Source organism: Acipenser ruthenus, chromosome 6 (assembly GCF_902713425.1).
Source record: "Acipenser ruthenus chromosome 6, fAciRut3.2 maternal haplotype, whole genome shotgun sequence".
NCBI lineage: Eukaryota > Metazoa > Chordata > Actinopteri > Acipenseriformes > Acipenseridae > Acipenser > Acipenser ruthenus.
The window spans coordinates 51,554,612-51,574,587 of NC_081194.1; the positions used below are offsets into that span (position 1 = coordinate 51,554,612).

The 19,976-nt window shown below is 35.5% G+C and overlaps 1 protein-coding gene across 2 annotated transcripts in view; it reads left to right on the forward strand.

Annotated features, from left to right (window-relative positions):
• The first annotated feature begins 4,619 nt into the window (after positions 1 to 4,619).
• Positions 4,620 to 19,976, forward strand: part of LOC117410930 (exportin-1) — a 35,183-nt gene continuing 19,826 nt past the window's right edge. Inside the window, exons 1-10 of one of the 2 annotated variants that reach the window (XM_059025480.1) lie at positions 4,620 to 5,102; positions 6,773 to 6,904; positions 7,562 to 7,663; positions 12,598 to 12,670; positions 17,117 to 17,178; positions 18,790 to 18,834; positions 18,947 to 19,128; positions 19,224 to 19,272; positions 19,357 to 19,476; positions 19,815 to 19,943. In XM_059025480.1, the coding sequence (XP_058881463.1) occupies positions 6,779 to 6,904; positions 7,562 to 7,663; positions 12,598 to 12,670; positions 17,117 to 17,178; positions 18,790 to 18,834; positions 18,947 to 19,128; positions 19,224 to 19,272; positions 19,357 to 19,476; positions 19,815 to 19,943 (888 nt within the window). In that variant the 5' untranslated portion in view covers positions 4,620 to 5,102; positions 6,773 to 6,778. Of the gene's footprint in view, positions 5,103 to 6,772; positions 6,905 to 7,561; positions 7,664 to 10,567; positions 12,360 to 12,597; positions 12,671 to 17,116; positions 17,179 to 18,789; positions 18,835 to 18,946; positions 19,129 to 19,223; positions 19,273 to 19,356; positions 19,477 to 19,814; positions 19,944 to 19,976 lie in introns of those variants that run through there. The other variant, XM_059025481.1, reaches the window with a different exon arrangement.

The following is a 19,976-nucleotide window of genomic DNA, read 5'->3' on the forward strand; positions in this document are numbered from 1 at the left end:
TAGACTTATGAATACCACACATGCTGCAGGGAATTATCCTGTGGAGTTTATACTTGAGAGTCCCAGTGAACTGATATTATTAGAACATAAAAACAAAAGCTGGCATCATGTGAGTACAGTTAGCACCCCACAGGAAGACACATGCCAAGGTTAAAAATGTCCACTGCCGTCATTCAGCAAGACTACAGGAAGGTACATTGCAGTTCAGTGCACAGTCTGCAGAAATTGTTTTAAAAATGGGACAAGGGTGGGGGGCTAAGTGTGTCACAGTTGTGTTGTGTTTAACTTGCCCATTTTATGTGTTCTTTTGTTTACTAATTGTTTTGCTTCTTCAAAGAGGATAGTAATTAAAAGAACAACAACAATATGTACCACATTTAAGGCTGCATATTGCTCCTAATCTATCACAGAAATCTAAATATCAGTTTTGTATGTCACGCTTCGTGTGTTCTATGAATGGTATTCTAATTTTACAATTAAGCTGATATAAGGACAACAGTGCCATAATAAATATATAATCCTATATATTTTCTCAGGAATAAATGACAGATTCATCTTTTAACCCTTTAAAGTACAATGGACATATGTGCCCCACAAATAAAATGAAGCTAACTTTCTTATTTTTGCAATGAGGTGCACGAAACAGAGTTTAAAATGTACTGACAGGTTGTATCTCGTGATCCAAATGGTCAGTTTCCTTGTGATAATGGAGTCCCTCTCAAATGTATTTTAAGAAGAAACAGTTTGATCAGCCACTCAATTCCTTATGTACCTTAAGGGGTTAATGCTTTTAAAGGTTTCTTTTTACCGTTAACCTCATATGTTTGCAAACTTTCCATGTGGGTCTGAGTCAGGGGCCATGCCCCCTCACTTTTTGACAAACAAAACATGTGCACAGCGGAAAAAAGCACACAATGTTTCGTTGTGGATATACGCTGTGTATACTTTTACTTCATGAGATGTTTGTTCGAAATAAAGGTGTGTGTGGGGGGGGGGGGGGTGTCCCCATTTTGTATACAGTAACTTGGCTCCTTTTGTAGATAACACATTCAAGAGAGACTTTAAGGACACGCTTTCTGTTACAGGAAGTATTCTGTAATATAACTTTAGATGGTGGGTGCATTTAAAAGAAAAATATATGAGACAAAACACTTTTAAATGCGCTCATCGTCATGCTCTGAGGCAGTTGTGCTATCACTGGGATTGTCAACTCAAAGCATGACCTATGTTGTGATTTTTAAATACTGTTTATTTCATTAGGATGAACATGGTGCTACTTGTGCTATCCAAAGATATTTGCCTTGTCTGTAACTGTGGTCTGGTTCTAGAAACTTGGATGATGATAATGAAGATATTTTGTTAACACTAATACGATCATCAATTTAAATGTCATTATGTATGACTGTTGAATTCATATTAATTTCATATCACACCCCCACAGCCTGATTGCTCATCCACAACTGTGGCCTTTGGACTGGGAGATGTGAAGTAAAAATTATGACACATACTGTACTTACCTATAATCCTTAAATACTATTTAAAAAATTGCTATGAACAGAAATCTATTTTAAACTGTGACCAATAATTCTGAATTACATTTTGCTCAGTGACTTACAAACAGCACAAGGTTTACACTGCTAGCATTTCCGCATTACTCTTCAGATGGCAACACTCCTCCATGAGCTTGGTGCAAATGTGTTAAAAGAATATTGTGATAAGGCTTCTTTATAGTACAGCCCGGTGTTATGTCAAATAGTGTCTTCTGAAGAAAAGTGTCTAATTTGTAGTTGCGCACATGCAAATTAATTTTTCCATGCCTAGATTATTCTTTTAAATAAAAATGTATTTCTAAAAAAGTGTCAGTGCAGACTCTTTTGGCATATACGATTCTGTGGATGAACTGCAGTTTGTCTTGTTCGTAGTGATTTGTGGAGTAGTCAATCACAGCATTGACAGCGTACCATTTTCACCACTTTCTGCCTCTCAGCTGTAAAAAGAAATCAGCAAAGGCCCGGGACAAAATTCCCGGCCCCTCTGTGGGCGGCACTGATTATATGGGCTCTACTGCAGGGCTTCCCAACCCTGGTCCTGGGGACCCTGTGTGTCTGCTGTTTTTCATTCCAATTGAGTTCTCAATTACTTAACTAGACCCTTAATTGAACTATTCATTTGCTTAATTAGTCCTTTTTAATTGTTCTCATCTCCTAAAAAGTTGCAGGGTTCAAGTTACTTATAAAATGTTATAGCTAACTCGAAATCTGAAACTGTTTAAGAGCTGAAAACAAGTAATAAGTTCTAACTAAGCAAATTATGAGTTCGATTAAGGGTCTAGTTAAGTAATTGAGAGCTCAGTTGGAATGAAAACCAGCAGACACAGGGGGTCCCCAGGACCAGGGTTAGGAAGCCCTGCTCTACTGCATACTTTAATTTTATATTTTACCATTTAATATACACCGCAATAAAGTTGCAGACAATCCCAAAAATAACTGTTATATAAAACAATATGGCTCTTTCAAAACTTAATTTTGACACCCCTGGTCTAGTGTGACGTCAAGTTAATTCTCGACAGCGCTCTCTGCTGGAATCAATACAAGTTGCCCACCAACTCACTGCCAGTGTTTAATTATTTCCGAAATTGAACAATAATCCCTAATACATGGAACAAAATATTTTAACTGCAGGTAAAATAATAATAATCTAGACTTAATTTCTTAATTATGACAACTAAATGTAGGCACATGACTGAAAAAACACGTTATTTATGTACAAGCAGACATTATTTTAATATTAAAATACTGTTTTGAATGTTGTTAGGCTGAACGGCTGTACAGAAACATTTAAGAATGCAAATACAGCAATGGCAATACATGTGTATACACTCTATAATGTGTAGAAAAATGAAGAATAATTTAAATGTTTGTTTGTCCTACTACGTCAGAAAATAAGAACTCAACAGTATTTTTTTTTTTAAAAGCGTTGCTTTTCACATGCGGGAAAGTATTACAATTTCACAAAAAAAAACCTACTGCAATATCAATGTAGTAATTATTGCATTTTCACAGTACTTACAGTAAATATGTGCGGCATTATACAGTAATACTGCTGTGTTGCGGTGTCACTCGGGCTACATTCAACTTACTGTGTACAAATACTACATTGTTCTGCAGTTTTATTTTAGTGTACTGAATTTTATGTTTGCCCTTTTTCTGTTTGAGCAAAACAAAACTGTTTTGAGCATTTTGTATCAGCAAAATGAAAGCGAACTTCCCTGGTTTATCTGGGAGGTCAAAAAGTACGCATTACAAAATTCATAGGAACCGCCAGAACATCGTTTTCCTAAAATCCACTGCGAAAATGCTCTTTCTTTGTGTTCATATTTTCAATTCAACACCCGTGGAAGTGCGCGCACCATGCCCAGTTACTATAAACCCCTCCCCTCGCAGTGGAAAATTACCAGGTTGCAAGCCGCTGAAGGAACAGAGCTAACTTCCAAAATTAAACACTGGGTTAAGTTTCGTCATGCCTTTCCCTTCTTTTGCGTCCCTCGTTACACATTTTAACTAAACGAACCCCTGAACCCAAACTGGCAACAGCGTTGGGGTAGTCTTGTTCAGTAAAATGCATCTCATAGGTTTTCAATGAGATATGGTGTGTTCGTCCCAAAATCGAGTTCAGACCTCTACCTGATCCTTCAATATTAATGAAGGCCAGCATTGTTGTTTTACGAGTATTATCCCTGCTCTTAATCTGTTTTGACATTCAGATTTAATTCAACAGTAGCCCGAGATCTGGGTGAATCTGACTGTGTGACAGACCGTGTACTGCAGTTGTGCCCTTTTTTCTGTTTCAAATTAAAACATGTATATGAGCTGTATTGAGAGCCTGATCATATTAAAATGAAAGTAAACTTTCCCCTGGTTTATGTGGGAGGTCAAAAAATAAGCATTACACTATAAATATTTTCTTCCCTAATCCAGCAGGGAGAAAATGCTCTTTCCATTCTACTCTTTTTATTCAACACTGGAGTTGCGCGCATCATAGTTACCCCGTTATTACAAACCCCGCCCCTCACAGTGGAAAATTACCAGATTTAGGACCAAAGGTAACTTCCAAAATGAAATACTGGGTTAAGTTTCTCATGCATTTCCCATTCATTCGCGTCCCGCAGAATCCCCTTAATTAACTAAATCATGCCATTACATACGTAATTTAAGAGATGGCTAAAAAGAATGATTTTTATTTATTATAATTCGCATCGCGGATCGAAACAAATTTTGCAAACGCCAATCATGTTTGTTCAACCAATCACTATCGGACTGGAGCAGGTAGCTGATACATTGTAATGAAATGCGCACATGACCAGTTCGTGATCGACAGTTGATTTAGTCCAATTACAGTTTAGATAGAATTTGGTTCGCCTCCTGTACGCCAGCCTTCTTTTTCGGACCCTGGGCGGAGCAACTAGCGTGGGCGCCTGCAAGAATTGAAAAGATTGACAGCGGAGGCACCCCATAGAAAAGCTGTCCAGCTGTCAGTAAACGCACCTAAGCCAGTCGAATTGCTGAATGGGCGTGACGTTAGTCCAAACTTTTCCGCGGCGCCATCGGCTGAAAACTAAACCGAGATGGAATCTCCCAGTCTGAACCGGTTTCAACCGGTTGCGAGTTTGTTGCTTGAGAGAAGAAGCGCAGGCTTACAGTCTCTTAAACCGCCCCGCTGCATTAAATATTTCAGAAAAATAAATAAAACAGTAAATCAAGGATTATTTTATTTCATAAAATGAACCGGAATAACAAGTTACATAGCGTGCCGTAATTATTCTAGGAAAACACAGATAAGTGTTTCTTATTGGCAATACTCATTCAGGGGAATACAGTATAGGAATTCTAGAACGGTATTTATTCCTTTCTAAATTCTCTGGCTAGAAAGCCACATTGGTTTCATTTTAAAACGGGGATTTGGGACTTTTACCAGGTATTCGTGGTTTGTGTACCACCCATTGAAACCATTAAGTTCACGTTGCTGACTTAAAAACTATTTTACTGTTTCTCATTCACTGGTGGAAATAAAACCAGAAGGAGGGGCGGTTGTTTAAAATATAGGTAAGTGAACGATGGATAAATACGGCTTTTGAGAACTATGCTGAGGGGTCTGTATGATATTTAAACTCAGAGGGTTGTGTGTAATGTTGTTGAAAGGGAAGGCCTTAAGAGAAACTGAATGAAGTGGATCCCACCAGTCAGAACGTCCGGGGGACGCAGCGGAGAAAACGCTATACTAGTGTGGTAACTAGTATTAAATCGGGAACAAAATATAAACCAACCCAAGAAACAATTAAACAAAAGTTTATTTTGCGATTACGTGGGTTAAACGTGTGTAGAAGTTTCTGGAAATGTGTTCGACAGCGTTGAAATGTCCATGCGTATCACGTGTTCCCTGTGCTCTGGAGGAGGAGAGGGAGGGGTTCAGGTATTAATCCGTGAAAAATCTGTAAACAGAATGAAATCAACGAATCGAACATATATTTTTAGTGTCTTTCTGATAGTGGAGCCTTTTTATGTTAAGCCACGGGGGCGTATGTATTTCCTGTGTTCAGACTGGTGGGTTTATGCCACATTTGTAGAATACTACTTGAGTCTCAGAAAATGTCTTTGAAGTGTTTAGAAAGCAAGACGCATGATCAATAATATAGGTTACAGTTTGGTAATTTGCTCTCATGGTAATACCTTACTGTGCGATTTATTTTAAGGCATCTTATCTGACAAAACGTGTAGTTCAGATATATTGCATGACTGATAAAGCCCCTAACTCACTCCCTAATCGTCATTTTTAGTAAGTTAATGTTCTTGAATATTTAGAACATTTGTGTTGTTTTATATTTCTCAGGGGGTCATGGGAGTTTTTGATGCATGGCACTGACTTTTTTTTGCTTTTAACTAAGTGAACCACCTGCACACACGTGTAGAGGTTACATTTCTGCAGAACCTTTTTTTCCTATTCACGATTCAAATTAATACTAATAAAGTTACTTGTTTGTACTCGCTTGGTTAGCCTGCTGAACAGCAGAATGTGTGCTTTTGTTTTGAATATCGTTTTGTAATTAAAAAGTCGGTAAGTATGTATGGCAACAGGTTTCTCCCAGCTGAGACCAGTTGCGTTTATATAAACACAAGAATGTAATGTGTCATACCAAAATTGCACTGCTTAAAGCGACAGAACAAGAATGCTTTTAAAGCTTACGATTTTGTTTTCAAAATATAGCGGTGACATCAACTGCTTCTAAATTTCCGTGGACATGTGAGTCAACATGTGAGATAATGGAAGTGTATGTAATCAACTGTCACATCACTATCTTTAGTATCAATCCTAAACAATCAGTTCAGTTGACATCCTTCATTTTCGTATGCCTATTCAAGTGAGCGTAACATTAAAGTACAGATCCTATTTCACATTTGAAATGACAGTACTGGGCATGTGATCTTCAGAACTAGTCTCTAGGTGGAAGTTATAACTAGCCTGTTTTTGTCAAGAGATGGTTATTTTAAATGTGCGCTTTGTAAACTAGTTTAAACTTGGAATAAAAGTACTATGGTCACTAGCTGTCTTTAGTAACTCTAGTAATAGCAATATACATTTTTCTTAACTCTTGAAAAAAGCTGTTATGTGCTGAAAAGTTTCATGTCCTGAAAGACCTCTCGACTGACAGCTGTTTCGAGTGTGCCCTGATCGCTGTTTAATTCACATGACTCTGGTTGTTGGATTTTTCTTTCAGTAATCTATGCCCGCAATTATGACAATGTTAGCAGACCATGCAGCTCGCCAGCTGCTGGACTTCAGCCAGAAACTGGATATCAACCTACTGGACAGTGTGGTGAACTGTTTGTACCATGGTGAAGGTCCACAGGTAAATAAATAAATACTATATATATATATATATATATATATATATATATATATATATATATATATATATATATATATATATATAAATATAATCTCTCTCTCTCTCTCCCTCTGTCTCTCTCATATATCTCTCTCTCTCTCTCATATATATATATATATATAATCTCTCTCTCTATATATATATATATATATATCTATCTCTCTCAATACTGGTATTAAATCTAAAAAAAACAATTGCATATTCTTAATATGCTGAAGACGGTTTTAATATTGTGCAACATGACAACTTGATTTTCAAACATTTTGCTTGATTTGAGTCTGTGCTTGTTTTTAGAAGGTTAAAACAAGTTGAATCAAAGCAAATCAAACATCCCTTTTGAAAATAGTGTCTTCTACATCAGTTCATATTGTGGGTTTAATGGAGAAAATATACTATTGATAGCCTTACTCCATCTCGTTTTCAGTAAGGAACTGTTATTATCTTTCAGTTAATGTTGTAAGTTACTAAACTCCCTCGGTGCCTACCAAAGTACCCAGTGGCAATTGCAATGCATTGTGTGGTGGTTTGCATTGAAACCAAGTCCCTTTAGCTGAGGTGAAAGTCTAGTGCATTATTCCACTGCCATGTGCAATATTAAGCTTTGTTTTTGTTTTATAGCAAAGAATGGCACAGGAGGTGTTGACCCATTTGAAAGAACACCCAGATGCTTGGACAAGAGTTGACACCATTTTGGAGTTTTCCCAGAATATGAACACTAAAGTAAGCAAGCCTGTGGTTGGGAGCAATTCTTTATATTATATTATTTTAATTCCATACTTCGAGGAAGTCATAAAGTAACATTAATATGGTTTAATACTGATCATATGGAAACCAAATATTTTTACCTTGGTCTGAAGCAGGGTGTCAGCTTGTTATCTGGACCATGTTTTATGTTTTCGTGTTTGTTTTCCATCAGCTGTAGTGCTTTGTAGCAGCCTAGCTTCAGACCTTTCTTTTCAAGCCTTTTTTTTAAATAACCATTTTGATTAAAGTCAACACACTGACTATAATTATCTTGCTTTGCGCTTGTTGAATTGTTGGATCCCAGTTAATAAAGTGACCTTGCATTCCAAGTGTTAAAGGGCCTGCATTTCAAGTTTACACATACATACACAGGGCTACTGATTTTCCATTCTGGGGAATAGCAAATTCTATTTTTCAAAAATGACCTATTCTGTTTTTCCCACTTATCAATTTATTGATAATTAAACACGACATTAGAACATAAATATAATGTTGATAGTTAAAATAAGTACATTTATAAATACAGTGCTCACCCGTTAACATGTCTCGTTATAGTGCAGAATCGGTTATAACACGGTAGGGTTGTGGCTCCCATTTGCTCCATAATACCATTACAGTTTTATACTCGTTCTAAGGCGGAACACAAATAGCACAGTCTTGTAACTATGGCTCCCCACTATAGCGTTATAAAGGGTGAGTACTGTATTACAACAATCCTTTATTTTAATTAATATTTTTTTTGTATTAAAGCCAAGATTTTCAATCAGACTCTTGCTGCTGTAATAGTAAGTAAAGCACCTGAAGACACTTGCATGTCATAATGTTTATACATCACTTGGCTCATTGCTGGCATTAAAATAAGCAGGGAAACTTAATTATATTGGAACAGTTCAGAAAACAAATGTCCAGCACTGTTGTGAGAATCATATTTAAAGTGTTCCACTCACACTGTAGTTCAGTCTACAAAAAGGTATTTTGAAAATACCTGTATGCTTATGGCTGGCATTACAAGAATGATGAAAAATATGAAACAGTTTAGTAACAATCCAGCAATGTCGTGGGAGTAATCATATGTACAGCGTGGTACTGGCATTATAATAACCAGGATAAAATATGAAACACTTTGATAAAAAAGCGTGTTGACTGACTCGTTGCTACACAGGCTCACTGCTGTGTATGATCCAAATTATAATTTAAATAGCACCCCTTTTAATGTGAACGTATAATTAATCCTTCCAATTGTTTCTTTGCTAATTCTGCCTTGTTTGCACAATTTAACAAAAGGTGTCTCCAGACAGAATGTCATTATGAAACAAACGGTCTGTAGTGACTACATCCTTTACACAGTAAAGCGATCAATTTACTTTAAGGATTGTACAGCTAGAAAAGTAGCTTTGATCTAATTTGTTCATCGTCAGATAATGTAGTTTAAGAAACGGTCACTAATTATAGCTTTATTAAATACAGGTAAAGTATGGATTTCTGTCTATAGTTCACAGGACATTGCAAAAGTAAACTTCCAGTATTGTTACAAATGATTATAAATCTAGAGTTCTGACAAAAAAACGTTTTGAAAACCGTAAATAAGTTTAAGCAAAACCGCTTTGATACACGGGATACCCTGCTGCTGTCACTTGTCTTGTGGTTTATGAAAAAATAGACATTGAAACTTGTAATTTGTGTCGCCAAAACCTTTTTTTTTAAACCTCATGTATAACAGGTACAAACTCTGCACATTTCCAAAAATGTCACTTTTTCCAATTGCACGAATGCAGTCTGTATTTAAAGTATGGACGACAGCTGCGCAGTAAAAAAGGGCTGCGACACGTGTCCTTCATACAGCAAATAGTGAAGCTGCACAGCTTTTATAGCTGTCTGCGCCTGACGTATGAACCAGGTTTAAAATATCTTATTACTGTAGCTTTTATAAAGCAACAGCATAATAAAATCATAATAAAGTTGCCTGACGTTTTAAATAAAAATTATGCGTAGCTGACGGTGAAGGTAATAGCCTTATTACAAGTTATGCTACTAAACTTGTGTATCTTTACCTAACTTTTTTTCTGCCCTTTTACAGTGCTTTTTTTCTTGATGTGTCTTGCGTTTTTTATTGCTTTGCTTTCGCTGTCAGAATCCACCTGTGCACAAAGCTGTCTGGTGTTTACCGGTTATGTGGGAGCAATGATGAATATTCTCATGACTTAAAATAAGAGAGACCAGGGGACGGTGCTACCCTGGGGTACCGCAAAGTCGTGTGTATGTAAAATCAATCATTTTGAGTTTTAATTTGATTACTCAAGTCTTTTTTTACGATTATCTAAAGATATTTATACCTTGTGTATATACATATGCATTTAATATTTTTTTATATTTAGGTTAAACTGCTATAATTCCTATACATTTAAGACTTCCTCAAAGTAATGGGAAATGGCAGTATTTGCTTTTTTGCTTGCCTGTAAAAGTTGCTCTTTAGTACTGACATTACTAATGTTTGAGTTGATTTGTCAACAGTATTTTAAAACACAAATTTGTATCTTGTGAAAATTGAGATGATTTGAGGAACAGAAAGAAAACAAAAGGTAAACCTTTCTTTAAATGTGATCTAAATACATTTTTTTATAGTGCATCAATTACGCACGAAGACAATGGGCTTTTAATGAAATCATTTTCATTTTTAATTAAATCTGTTTACTATTTGATATTAATATTAATGTTCCATTATGTTGATTGCTTGTAATAGGAAGAAACGGGGTGTCTTCCTGTGCAACTGACACAGCTAGGCTTTGACGGCAGGCCTCCACAAGGTCTACTCTTTTGATTCCCTTTAACTGAATTCTGTTCATCAATTGCATTGTTTCGTGGGAGGAGGGAGGGGACAGGATTGAATAGCCGCCTTAACACCTAAAATGCTACATGCATTTCTTCCATAGGGATCAATCTATACTTGATTTTTATTATTTCATTTTTGGATTTACGTTGATTATTTTTAAAAAAGAATAATACATTTAAAAAAATGAATACAATAGAAATAAAAATAACTTGCTTTATCTGCAATACCACACTGTTAAATGTTTTAATGATTTAAGGTTTTCTATTTCTTAATAGAATTAAAGGTGAAGTAGAAAGCTTAACTCCTAACATTGAATGCTGAATTCTACCGGTTTGAGCTCTGACTAACATAGCATGACTTTCAGCATATCAAGACAAATATCCGCAGAAAGTATACCGTATTATACCTTTCTAAACAGCTTAATCTGAGAATTAAGAGAAACATTTTCACTCTATAATGAAATATATCCTATGATTTACCTAGTTTGAGTACATTTTAAAATTTATTTTTATATAAAAATGTCTGTAATTTAGTGAAAATTGTAAAAGTATCACTACTCATCATATATATGTATGTAAATATATATAAGTAAATATGTATAAATATTTCCGGTTCGGTAAGCATGCTTGGTTTTGTAAAGCAATCCAGTATGCTCTCCGGCAATGCTGCGCTTTAAAATCAATAATATATATCTGTGTGTGTATTGGGGGAACTATTGGCCTGGGGCTTTAGTGAAATGCATTTTCATTGGAGAGTCATCCGTGATTTTTAAAATATGAATATTTCACTACAGTTAATATTTAATTATTTTTGGGTTTATAAACTTTTTTGACTATTTTGTGTGATTTCTGGTAAGCTTGTACTAATGATCGCTGAATCTCCCAACAGGAAAAAAAAACAAAAACAAAAAAAACCTCCTCCTTCATCTAGCTTTCTGTCTAATTTTACTTTCCCTGATTGGTTGTTGGAGTCTTTGGAGATGCCAGTCATTTAGTAAGCAACTAATGGTTGTTCAAAATGGCTTAAAATGGGAGTCTAACGTCACCATTACATCATCGTTCATGTATGAACGATTTCTAGCTGTGCCGTAGTGGAAGGGTTAAATTGATTTAAAACATTTTTTTAGAAGTTAACTTCATCAAAATCCACCATGCACACTAATCTTGGACATAATTCAAGTTATATTGATAACATACACCTTTAATACCACTCCTTGGCCATTGTCAGTTGGTTTGAAATGTTTCTACTTTGCAAACTCTAACTTCTTAAACTAACTTTTTAGTAGTTTTTTTTTTCTTCTATTTTCAATGCTAAAATCAATTGATCCCTAAGGTTGAAATTCCAGTGATCGTAATTTTAAATTTTAGAAACTAACAATTAAAAAATGTGATGTTCAATTTTAATTTGATAGAAAATAACAAGGGGGGATGGAGCTGAACTCATAAGTAAACCTGTTGGTTGTCTTGCTGTTCCTTAAGAGAAACACCAGCTCAAGGTGAAAACCAGTTCTGTTTACTTTGCAAAGGGGTCTACAGCCCTTTCTGTACATTCACCTGACCAGGTTGTCAGGAAGACTAGTAACTGGATGCTTCAGTACTGTCTGGTTTGCTACGTTTTGAAGTCTGGTTGCTTGCCAGAAATTAACTTGTGGTATAATATATCTATATATTTTTTAAGTTAATTGTACTGTAATGTTTCTCTGGCTTCCAGACTGGCTAGGTATGGAGCCAATCTGGCTATTGGATTGCTTTTTCTTTTCTTTTTCTTTTTTTCCCCCCTGAGTTTCACCTTCTGGTGTGAACCTGGATAAACAGCAGGACTTCTTCATGGTTTGATGTAAAAGTAGGTGCTTGTAGGAAAATCATGAAATCTGCATGACATTTGTTGTAAAAAGGGTAATTTATTATTATTTTATATAGAAATGTAACTTTCATAAATGTTTGTTTGCACTTGTAAAAATCCATGTGGTATTTCAGGCAGGCATAATTTAAAAGCAAATGTGTTTTTAAAAAGTACAATGCTTATGTTTTGATTTTTGGAGTTATAATCCCCTAACTTTTATATTTCTGTTATATTCCAGTACTATGCACTGCAAATCTTGGAAACAGTTATAAAAACAAGATGGAAGATTCTTCCCAGAAATCAGTGTGAAGGTATATTTTTAATTTATTTTTTTTGGGGGGGGGGGGGGGATCTTGTGACAAGTTATTTAGGGTTGCATTATAGTAACAATAAGTCTGATATGAAACCCCCAGATTGTTCTTTTTATACACTCTAGTGATTGTTTCTACTGGATGATGAAGAAAGTAAATGAACTGGTGTTTATCTGATCAACACCAAAAGATCCTGGATACCTGTTGCTTATTGTGTTCACTAAAACCCATTTGTGGTGCAGATCACTACATTTTGTGCAATAGGGGTACATCACACACTTATTCCAATCTGTTATTTGATTTGATCATTTCTCCTTAACCCTTCTGTTAAGGTCTGACTGACATAACTTGACTTTCGGCTTGTGTATCAGGACAAATATCCACAGAAAGTATTGCGTATTATACTTTTCTAAACAGCTGAGAGTTTGAAGATTATTAGGATAATAATGTTTTCATGAAATATTTGATTACCTAGTTTGAATGTAAACAATAAGTTTTAATGCACTCAAATTAATTTTTCCATAAGTGTAATTTTAGTGATCTCCTACCTAAACTGTAACCATATCAGTGGTATCCACAACCCTCAGGAACTAGGATCAGAAAGAATTTTATAAATACTGTGTCTGATTTTGATTTTACAAAATTGTTTGGTGGGTGCGCAATATGAAGAGGTCTGCCATCAGATAGGTCCATCAACTCAACATCAAAAACATAAAAAAATAAAATTAAATTGTAAACGTACGCAAAATGTTGTGGTATCTCTGTACAAGTATGTGCAAAGTAACAAAATACTGGATGTCGACATACTAGCACGTATATATAGGACTGCGAATAACGCGTAGCTTGTACCCTCTGTAACAAGTACAGAGGGAAAATATGTAGTCCTACGAGTTTTAAAGTGGGTAGCAGGACCACAGTCCCCAGAATGCCCGGGGCTTGGTAAACATGGCAACCAGAAACAAACAGTTTCTCAATGAGGTGCACCTGTCAATTAACTAAGGACACAGGTGTATATAAATAGGGCAGTGTGGCAGTAGTTAGTTGGTTTGTGGGAAGGCTATGTCCTGTGTATAGACCTGAGGAAAACCAATGACCAAAACAAGTCTGTCTTCAAATACCAGTCCAAGAAAATTTTTTATGTTCTTTTGCTTATATATTTGTAACGTGGGACCTTTGTCATGGCATTTTCTGGCAAAATCGATCAATGCTCCCTCGACCCTCTGACTGATCCGACAATTTTTCCCTGTTTTTCCCTGTTAACGACCATATTATGTAATACTGTGCATGGCGATATGTGTTATGCGTAAAATTAGCGGGAGCGTAAATGTGTAATTCCCTGGTGTGTTACTTTATATATATAAAATTTACATATTGATTTATTTTTCTCTTTCGGGTCAGTAAGCATTCTTGGTTATGAAAAGCAATTTAGTTTGCTCTCTGGTAATGCTGTGCTTTAAAATCATGGTATATACAGCAATCGAAACAGAAACCTAAGATATTGAAATGCAGCACCTCATAATAAAAGGTATCTCTATTGGCCTGGGGCTTTAGTGAAATGCATTTTGATTGGAGAGTCATCCCTTAAGTTTATCCTATGAATATTTCACTACAGTTAATATTTTGTATGATTTCTGCTAAGCTTGTACCTGTGATTGCTGAATCTCCTGACAGAAAACAAAAAATTAACTCACTCTCTCATCTAGCTCTCTGTCTATCTAGCTTTACTTCTGTTTTGAAAGTATATAAAACCATCCCTGATTGTTTGTTGAAGCCTTTGGAGATGTCGGTCATTTTGGTAAGCGTCTAACATCACCGTTACATCATCGTTCATATATGAATGATTTCTAGCACCACTGTAGCGGGTTAACCTACAAACAGTTTTTGGGGTCTTCAAATCTTTAAGACACCAAAAATATAATCATCCATACTTCCTTTTTAAGAATAACTTTGAGTCAATACCTGTCTTTGTTTATTTCAGCCACTGCCATCTGACTCGATTATGAAACTAGATGTTTTAGTTATTTCTATTTAATTACCAAATTAAGAAAAAGAAACAGGAAATGGGTGCTATTTGTACACTAGGGGTCAGTAGAACAAACGTAATAAAATGGAAGTACTATATAATTAACAAATTGTATTGAAACTACATGTTATGTAGCAGAATTCTGTATTCAAATTCAGCTGCTTTTCCTTCAATAGTTTGCACTTCCTGCTAGAAATGTGCAATTGAAACAGCACAAGAGTCAGGTGCACCAGAGAAACCCATGCTGAGAGGAGGAACAACATGTCTTAGGCTGTTTTAACAATTCACAGCAAAAACTTATTGCTATACCTAAAATGCCCTGTTTTTAGAAAAATATGAAGCATACTTAATGAGCTGGAAATACAGGTTAATTCAGCTAATTAACTAGGACAAATCGGTGTGTGTGGTGGTTACATTTTAAAAGACAACGTAAAACAATACTTTATTGACCTTTTTGCTATACTAATTTTTGAACGTCAATGCTAGTCAACTTAATCAAGCAGTAGTATTACATCATGCCAGAAGAGTTGTATTTTATCCAGATTGGGGTAATTGAATTAAAATGTACTGTAAGTTTGCTTCTTTCATAGTAACTACTGTTCTATTTTATTTTGAGCAAGGTGAAGATACATCATAATGGTTCTCTGTGTGGGGGTGAACAAAAATAATCAAATGGGACTTAAGTTTATGTCCTTTTGAGTGTGTTTGTTTGTTTATGGGGTTTCTACTGCAATTTGACAGCTTTGTTACAGTATACTGTATAACAAATACTTTGCTTTCAGGATGCAGTGGTTACAATTTTCCCAAATCAAAACTGATCTGAAACTGTTATTTCCATAAAATTACAAACCGAATGATACTGATGAGAACCAAAACTAAATTATTTGTACAATGAAAAGGCGTGGGCAGTTTCAGCACTAGTCAGCTGCATTTTCTGGCACGCCTAGCATATTTTGCTGCATGTAGACAGTTCATATTAACATACCTCAATTTTGATGTGGTAACATAAATCCAAACTTTTGACAAGATTTGCCTGATTGATTCTAACAGCTCTCAGTAGGGATAACCGCAGTTTCAAACTTGGTCTCAGTGTTCAGATGACTAGGGCTGTTTTCATACAGTCTCAGCCCGCATACCCTAACTTAAACCTTTTGTTAAAGTGTCCTGAAAGCAAAAAGTTAAATAAAAGTTGAGTCTGTCATCAGTTAAATTAATCTGTGTAGACCTAAAAATGTATAATGTTAAACTGACTAAAACAACCAAATGCAAAAGCATTGCAAGAAAATAAAATGTTAGTTGAGTTTCCGAACCATTGTGAAATTGGAATAAACGGCAAGCTGTGCAAAGCTGCAAAATGCAAGTGATGCTGCGGACAAATAGATGGAAGATGCTTTAAATTAAATGCTTCTGTGAGCAGGTCAGTTTATTTTTATTAAGGTAGCTTCATTTACTGTGTGTATTGAAACGTGTTCAGTTTGTTTGGCATATAGATTGAATTAAAGTCCTGTCATCTAATATATCTATAGCTATCCTATCTCTATTTCTCTATAGATAGATCTCTTTCTATCTATTTATCTCTCTCACATGAGCTGCAGTTCTACTCGGATGTGATTTGCCACTTGCAACAGCCAACCGCAGTGACAATGGGGTGGTAGGGTATACCAGGAAATAATAAATAGTTTATCTATGATTGTCTAATTTGTGTATTACTTTGGTACAAGTGATGCAATAACCCTGTATTGAGCTGTATTTGTCACAGTTAAAACAAACGTATGTAATAATGGTATGTCCCATTCCCTTGGCTGCACAAATGCAGTTCAGTTTTTTAGGTTTTGAACTTTCATTTCAGTTTTACTGAAAACCGACTGGACATCAAAAACAGCTGAAAGAGTTGATGAACTAAACCAACTTGCAACCCTGCTTTGCTAACATAAAACATTTTTGGTGCTGATTTACAAAGTTGTTTGAATGAACGTACTGTCCCAACAGTATGTGTAAATTGTTTTGGATATATGATGTAACTTTTCACTATGACACAATAAATATAAGCTAACTTCACTATAATGAACCCCCATGGGACCTGGAGAAATGTTCCTTATATCAAGGTGTTCACTGTAATAGGGTTTTGCAATTTGCTGCATCAGAATAATGAAGAAATGCTCATTTTTTAATTGAACATCAATATATAGTACTTTTTATGAAGATTACTCCACATTGATCCAAATTTAAATGGTATGTTTAAAAGAAAACAGAAAAAATGAAAAGGGAAAGCATGTACACTTACATGCTGAATACAGTAATTATGTAATTTCGGTTCTTGCTGTTGGGATCGTTAATCGGGGGTTCGTTAAAGTGAAGTTAGCCTGTATATTGAACAAAGCAGCAAATTTTGGCTTTCACCTCGGATGTTTCTTTGCTTTTAGGAATAAAAAAATACGTTGTTGGTTTGATTATCAAAACGTCATCTGATGCAACAAATGTAGAGGTAAGAAGCTTAACTTTTTGTAGAAAATATAAGATCGTAAATCCTTGTTAATGATGGTTCAGGGATCAATTGTGCTGCTAAAATGGCTCTGAGCAGCAAGGCGTGGAGTGGACATTTGGGCTCATCGATCACTGCCTGGTTACCAGACTTTTCACATTCCTGTTGCTACGTCTGAATAATTGAACTTCTATTGAACATTAGTCTGGTTTAAATACATATTAATTTGTACCTCCTGTATTTTTCCAGTTATAGCCTATACTTACCTGTGAGCTATCACAACCAATAACAAGTGTGTTGGTAACATGCATTCTCTGCCGTAGCAGTATCTTAAGGTATTTTGACATGATCTGTGACACAAATGCTTTCTAATATCTTCAACCATTTTTTGCCACAAAAGTATAGTGTTTTTGTATCTTTTGGCAAATTGTTTTTGGAAAACTGCTTACTTGGCTAAAGTAAGGAATGAGCTTAATAAATAAGCAACATCTTTAAACAAACTTCTGAAATGTCAAGGTCACTTTGCATTTAACCCCTTTGCAGCCTCTATTGGCTGTTCTGATTCCCCAAGTGGTCTTTGGGTAGCCGCCGTTGGCCATGTTTTGCTTTTGCGCTATGCGTCCCTTCTTAGCTATGTAACTACAGCATTAAACTGCACCACTATACTTCGTATAGAGAGTCAGGCCTTGTGCAAACCTGCCGGACATGTCTTTGTTGGACAGGCTGTTTGCTTTGATTGGTGTTGCAGCTGTCTCTCTCACACATACACATTCCCAGATCGCCTGCGCTGAGTTCTATTTTTTTCAGCCCAACAAAAAAATTCCTATTTTGTATTTCAAAGGACAACGAAAATATCTGACATGCAAGTAAATAATTTAGTGATATTTATTTATTTAGAAGTATATGCAGAATTGACTGAAAATCCCATGTGCAATAATCTGTTACTGTATATATGAATTCTTTCCATTTATTTGATAGGAAGAGACTGTATGAATGATTCATATTTATTTCTACTTCTCAAGCTGTATTGTGGGCAGACAATGTAGAAATCAATTGTAGAAAGTAAGGAATTATTTATTTATATATTTTCTCTTTTTATTCCTTTATACTTCTAGGTCTGTATTATTATAAGGTATTATTTCAATAATATAGAACTTGTCAACAGGTTGCATAACAATACAAACATGAATTATTTAATTAAATACAAATTAGCTGTATTTGAAAGTTTTTGTCGGTCCAAAAAAAAAAAAAAAAAGAAACCCCTTTGTTCGACGCTCTGGGAATGTAGGACTTGAGAGAGTGACAGCTGCAACACCAATCAAAGCCACTTTCTTCGAAGTGAACAGTGAATAGTTACATAGCTAAACATATCGTAAAATCAAACATGGCCGATGGAGGCTACCCAAAGACCCCTAGGGGAGTCAAACATAGCCAATGGAGGATGCAAAGGGGTTGAGAGTAATTAAAATATAATTTAACATTTGTAACAAATATCGCATTGGTACCTAAAGAAAATGCATGTGTCCCAAAACGAAAAATGGTTCTAGTGAGAATATTCAAGTCAAAAGCCAGGAAGAAACCTGGTTCTATTGATTTATTTTTTTTTTCTTTTAGAAAGAGAAGGTTTACATTGGGAAACTGAACATGATTCTGGTTCAGGTATGTGTCATGAATTCTATTTAATGAAATTCACATTTAAACTCCTGCCACCCAAATAAACAACAACACATAAACAAAATTTTGATGTATTTACACTGACTTTTGTTTGCAGATACTGAAACAGGAGTGGCCCAAACACTGGCCAACGTTTATAAGTGACATTGTGGGAGCAAGTAGGACCAGTGAAAGCCTCTGCCAGAACAACATGATCATTCTCAAACTGCTGAGTGAGGAGGTGTTCGATTTCTCCAGTGGACAGATGACCCAGGTGAAAGCAAAGCATTTAAAAGACAGGTATGAGGTGTCTGAATTTGGTTTGGTACTTGTTACACAAACATCATAATACTGAACGTGCATAATGTTTCATTTTTCCCTTCTTCCCCCTCTAGCATGTGCAACGAGTTTTCACAGATATTCCAGCTCTGTCAGTTTGTCATGGTAGGTTAAAACATATTTAAGCTAAATCAATCTTTTTGTAATCAAGATAGATTCTATTATTTTATTAACCTTACTTTTTGATAGGAAAACTCTCAGAATGCTCCTCTTGTCCATGCCACCCTGGAGACTTTACTTAGATTCCTAAACTGGATTCCGCTTGGATATATATTTGAGACCAAACTGATCAGCACGCTTGTATACAAGGTATTTTTTTTTTTTTAATTATATATACAGAAAACTAAACTATATCTTGACAGACCAAAAACTAAAACTGAATGTGAGAAAGTCTATTAGTCACTATTATAAAAAAATACAATGATGGACTTCTAATTGAAACATTTGTCTACAATAATTGCTAAATTCATTTTGGTACAACTATGCATTAGGGAAGATAAAGAAACAAGGTGTGAATCTGAGTGCACTTAAGACACAGTGGAATGTTGTAGACAGACAATATTATAAAGAACAAAAAAAAAACTTGTGGGAGACAGCAACTTTAACAGAAAGGAAAATGTTAACATATGTACAAAAATCTGTTTCAGTTTTTAAACGTCCCAATGTTTCGAAATGTGACGCTTAAGTGTCTGACGGAGATTGCTGGTGTGAGTGTCAGTCAATATGAGGAGCAGTTTGTTACTCTCTTTACACTGACAATGATGCAGCTGAAACAGGTAATCATCTTTCCCAAAGTGTTTCTAACCTGC